At 38.3% G+C, this 5,796-nt stretch overlaps 1 protein-coding gene across 1 annotated transcript; it reads right to left on the bottom strand.

Moving 5' to 3' along the window:
- Positions 1–550: 550 nt before the first annotated feature.
- LOC109202980 (uncharacterized) lies at positions 551–4,763 on the bottom strand. The gene is made up of 9 exons (XM_019361989.2): positions 4,679–4,763; positions 4,192–4,338; positions 3,453–3,613; positions 2,709–2,845; positions 2,446–2,539; positions 1,766–2,098; positions 1,484–1,658; positions 1,252–1,373; positions 551–876 (listed from the first exon to the last, which is right to left on the bottom strand). The coding sequence occupies exons 1-9, from the start codon at positions 4,761–4,763 to the stop codon at positions 562–564; spliced, it is 1,569 nt and encodes a 522-aa protein (XP_019217534.1). The 3' UTR covers positions 551–561.
- Positions 4,764–5,796: the final 1,033 nt, after the last annotated feature.

Below are 5,796 nucleotides of genomic sequence, written 5' to 3'. Positions count from 1 at the left end.
ATTAAAGCTAATTAAAGGGTTTTCGTAATTTTCAAAGCTTTCGTTTAATGTAGCTCTTACAGGGTCATCCTTAGAGAAATGAGCCAAAATGTCATGTTTTACCTTAGCATGTAGACCAGTAGCAAGATCTTCCAAATCATTAACAACTGATGAAACAACACTATTTACCATACCACTTCCTTGCAGTTTACCAATAATTGAAGCACAAATATGTTTCACATTTTGGATTTGAAGACCAGATCCCTTGTTCTCAAAGCTATTAGTTTCTGGGTTTTGCATGGAATTTGTATCTCCATCTTCAGCATTGTCTCCTGAACAGTTATCTGTGAAACATGCTGATTTTACTGGATCAACACTTTGACAAAATTCCTTTTCATGAACAACCAAATGTTTTTTGAAACCTGAATACGTTGAAAACTGTCGCCTACAGCGGTCTTGTGCACAAACCAACTTAAACCTGGTGCTTGGATAGAAACTATGGTCAAGTCTTAAGTGAGTTATTAGTAACTGGCTAGCGGCATGTACAGCTTGACAGATGAAACATTTGAACATTTTTCTAACTTAGTTGAAGAACTTTGTCCGAAGTTCACAAACCCTTGGAGAGCCACTTGTTGTTGTAGCATCAATGCTGTAGATTGCTGTTTGCACAAATGTGTAGAGCTGGACCAGGGACTCATCATAGGACAGGTTGAAAACGTAGTGAGATTTAAACAATTCATCAAAAGCACCCAAGGAGCTGGTGGCTTGGCAGGGGATAAGGTGCTTGTCCACGACAATGTAGAACTGATGGATGTTGTTTTGGGTGCGGCCCACAGCAAGGATGTATGGCTGCTTTCCCTCTCGTTTCCGCAGGTGTTCATCAATGCTGCAGTTTGACTGGGAAAAAGAAACATACACTTGAAACTGACACATATTTACAGTCATATTTTAGTCTTAAGTACTCCAGTATGTCCCTTGAGCGACTAAAGAATCTGAAATATTGTCTAGAAATTGATGGAGAGATATTAATGTAATTGTTCACTTTTTTGTAAGAGGAAAACTATTAAAAATCAGAAGGGACACCTAACAGCAGCACAGCAGAAAAATTAGCAAGTCTTCAATTTTTACCAGTGCTCCCAGAAAGCTGTAGGAGACCAAACTGCACAGGACATGGCCTTACATTATAAAAAGTCTATTTGTAATGTCAACTTAAAAATATGCTGTTGCTAATGGGTTAACGTTATTGGATTGTAGTAGAAGAGGTATATTCACCTTATGAAAGTGCACCATTTTGTCCACAGCATCACATGGACTAATTTTTGTCCTCTTCCGACCAGCAGTGGGTGGCAACAAATGAAGGAGGAGCAGCAGAGAAGCCATATCACTGTCCCAGTCTTTAGGCAGGGAAAGACAAGGAAAAAACAAGACATATGGACTATTACAATTCAAAAATAAAAAAGCTTTAGCTGGCTGGAATACAAACCAAGAGAGAGAGTAGCCTTACTGGTTTCATCATTTGTTGCAAGTTTCTCAGCAGCTTTCAGAAGTTGGTGCACCTCAGCTGATCGAGTCAGATGTCGGGCCTCATCAATAATCTTGGGTTTAAACGCTATTTCCCACTTCTCAAGGAGCTTAGATGCGGTTTCAGCCCCAAACAACAGTTGGAAGTCTTGGTTTAGCTATTAATCATAAATACATAAAAATACTTTAAGTAAAATGCCATTGTAAATTGCCAACATTTGGCCCGATAAGAAAAAACAGCAGTAAAAATAAAAACACCACTCACTAGTCCCTTGATGTCTAAAAATCGTGGGAAGGTTTTGAGGACATCTGTCGTTCTCTGTGGATCATGCACGAGGTTCTGCCGATGTTGAAAGGTCATCTTCATCTTTTCAAAGATGACTGTCTCATCATTACAGTGAAGAAGAAACGATACAGCCTCCCTGCAGGCATCTCCATCAAGCTGTTGAGGCACTGTCACTGTTGATCTTCTGCGGTTTGGTCCTTGCGCTTGAGGAGATGTGGCTACCTTCTCTGGCCTCCGATCTCTACTCCTGGACATGGTTTTGAGGCGCCATGCTAAATATCCTGTGCCTTTTTCTCCATCATAGAAGTGCTCCTGTCAATGTATTTTCAAAAATGTGGAAAAATAAGTAAATCACTAAGTGATCTTAGAATTGCAGTTATAATTTTATAACCTAAAAAATTACATTTTTATCTATAGGGTTGTAGTTTGATAGATAGATGTTTTCAACAATTGTTATGCATTTTATGATAAATTCCTACTGTCAGCAAAGATTTTAATAATCAATTACATTTTTAGATAAGCAACTAAGAAAAAAATGTACTAAAAGTTTTTGTTTTTCAATTTTTTAACTGATGAATTATATGTCAAACAAACATTGAAAAGTTACAGTCTATAAAGCTAAATTGTCTTCAGGTATGAAGTTTGTTTTTTTTACTTACATAGCCTTTTGGAGAAAAAGGATCCTTCAGCGAAGGAAAAAGTGTAATGATTCCCAAGGCATACTTCTCTTTCTGCTTACGTGAAGGAATCCTCCTTTACAGCAAAGAAAACAAATACAAACAGAAAAATCAAAATAAACCCTGCCACTTTAATAATAATGTGGTTTCCTAAACATAATTCAGTGTTACACGTCTTGAAAACAAAGCAGTCCTAGATCACCTCTTTTGATCTGAATTAGTTTTGTTTCTTCAAAACCACTTACCCATGCATCTCAGTCATGTGACTAGCTAGTATGTTAACAAGCTGCCTGCGCGTGCGATGCTGCAGTGATTTCTCAGACTTGTACTCCTCCAAGACATCCTCACCTCCAGATTTTATGCGCAATGCATTTTCTACCATCTTCAACAAAAGAATTGTCAATTAGCACATGTATGTTATTAAATAAATCTAACCCACCATTACAGATTCATACAAAAAACTAACATTAATAGGGTACAGAGCAACCCCACTCCCACACACCGAAATCCCATCAGCAATGCATTAAGTTATCTTCCATCCAATTCATTCGCTTCCACTTATCCTTTCCAGGGTTGCGGCTGGAGCCTATCCCAGCTGTCATTGGGTGAGAGGCGGGGTACACCCTGGACAGGTCGCCAGTCTGTCACAGGGCTAACACACAGGGACAGACATCCATTCGCACTCACATTCACTCCCACGGGCAATTTGGATTTTTCAATTAACCTAACCGGGTACACCGGTGTACCCGGAGAGAACCTACGCAAACACGGGGAGAACATGCAAACTCCACACAGAAAGACCCGGCCTGATGGTGGAATTGAACTCAGGACCTTCTTGCTGTGCGGCAGCAGTGCTAACCACCGTGCCACCGTGCTTATCTTACCTTGCAAAAATTTTATAAGTTTAAATGAAACCATATTTATATTGTGACAAGCTAAACTTACAATAATAATTAGCTAATTACATTTTTAAAATGCATCTAAAGTACCTCTTTTGCAGCCTCTGACTCTGAAACTTCTGTGGTAGGCTTGTTCTTGGCCCCAGTGCTCAGTCTACTTCCAGTAACGGGGATCCCCAAATCTCTGTGAAGATCACTGTCACTTGAGGACAGAGACATGGTATCCGTGAGGGACGATGATGTTGAATGAGCTATAGAAAAAAAAAAAAACAAGCTTAAAAACATGAAAAAGAAAGACAAAACTAATGGATGACTGACCTAGAAGAGGGGTGCAACTCTGGGGTATCATACTACCATATAACATAACTACATACAACTTAAAATAATCAGAATGACAATATGGCAGAGTCATTTAAGTTCTTTATTTTTATTTATATTCCAAATTCAACTAAAAAGAAAATAGCTTTTTTGCAGGAAGGGGGATGGAGTGTATAAATGAGTGTGATAAGGGTATAAGTGTTTCTGAGTGCATGTGTACCATAGCTTTTATTCATGTATTTTGGATCAATTAACATGTGTAAAGTTTTTTCATCAGTTTTAATTATGTAAAGCAATTTGTTTTTATGCTTTCATGAAAAGAGTGTGCTTAATATGTAAAATACAATAATGTATCAATTGTAGTTTGAAATGTTTGCTAATTGTATGCTCAGTTTTGTCTTAATACATTTTAATATCCAAATTGCCACAGCCAAATAGTGTAAAAAAATGTGCAGCTGCAAATCCCTGAACACTCGTTAAAACAAGACTTAACAATGAAATGAAACCTTACCATCTCCTGCTGCACTGTCACATACAGTCAGGCATATGTCAGGATTGGCCTCTATAAGTTCAAGAAAGATGTCTTCCTCCACCGCTGTGTCAGTCTCATCAAAAATGTGCAGTTCAGTAACATCAGGAAGTCCAAACTTGTTTTTCACTAAAGGAAGATGATAACATGTGACGTAAACATATCTGAAACAGAATTGAATTCGAATGGAACAAAGGCTGTATCTCCAAAGCTAATGTGAAATTCCACATTGCTTTTATTTAAAAGCAGTTTAGCAATGTGACATTTCAGTCACTAACTTGTGTGTTTGCAAAACCAATTTGAGTAATTTATGTGTGCTAACTCAACACTGTTAGTCCCACAAGCAGTCAATCTGGCCAGTTCACACTGTGCATTTTTCGGCTATCTCCAAGGTCTGCTTCATGCCAAAATATCAAAAATATTTTTTCTTGTCCTGCTTGTTATAAAGATTTACAAGATTGCCACCCACCTTCACTGATGAACTCCAAGTATGTGAAACCTGGCTGTAACCGTATGTACTTCTTGGTACTTTGGTACTTGACTTTCAGCAACATGATGACATCTTAGAAGAAATCCAAAAAGAGTAGTGTTATGTTAATTAGCTCCCAAAGCAATAAACGGGTTCCGCGTTGGGTTCGTAGCCAGTAACTAGCTTTACTGTCAGCAAACACAGTGTACAGTCGAGTCTTAACAGCTTACTTACCGCTGGGCTCATCAACCACTCTTTTTGGCTGCAGTGGTTATTATTATATTTACATGCTTTCATTTAGCGTTTCTCGAGGGTAGCAACACCTAAGTTTCTCCCTCCCACACAGAACGGGAGGGGGAGTCCCACATGTTCTCCCTGCAGCACCGACTACACTGCCTACAAGGGCCTGTAGCACTCTGCACATATTGCCTTCACATTAAATCATTTATGAATAATGAAAAAAATCACTTCAAGGGCTAAATCGCATTTTGTTTCTTCACCTAAATATACAGGCTGCATGTAGGAGTGACGTGGATTGCAAGTGGCCCCGCCTGACCTAAGGCTTTGGCAAGTTTGATTCGAAATTAAATAAAGGGCGTTTAATAAACACTGAGATATATATTAACAAGTTGTAGTTGTTATATTCTCCCAACAGCCAGAATATGTTAAATGAATATTAGGAAAGTAAGTGGTACTTTGGTGGAGTTCTAGCTAGCAGTAGACCAGCTTAATAAAAAAAACAGTTAAAATTCAAATATGACACTTAAAGATCATGCATTTTGATAGAAATGCTATTTTCTTACTAGTTATCGTGTTACTTGTACTAATATCAATCTAAAACTTAATATTTAACCGAATAAAACTTACCGCAGCAGCAAGAAAAGATGGCGACCGAAGAAGATTCTGAAATGCGCTGCTCCACAGGAAATGAGGGTGTGGTGTAATTTAAAACTCATAGTGTTAAAATGCAGTAACAACTAAAATCCACACTAACACTTTTCAGGAATCCACTCCCGATGTGGTATTTTAACTCGATTAAGTGTTGATCAGACTCCGAACTCTGTTGAATTCAACTAACACTGAAAAATCAACACTGGCATTTTTGCTGTGTACTGTTG

This window comes from Oreochromis niloticus, linkage group LG7 (assembly GCF_001858045.2).
Source record: "Oreochromis niloticus isolate F11D_XX linkage group LG7, O_niloticus_UMD_NMBU, whole genome shotgun sequence".
In the NCBI taxonomy this organism is placed as follows: Eukaryota; Metazoa; Chordata; class Actinopteri; order Cichliformes; family Cichlidae; genus Oreochromis; species Oreochromis niloticus.
Note: the sequence above shows the minus strand (reverse complement) of the source record. Positions and strands in the feature narration are given on the sequence as shown.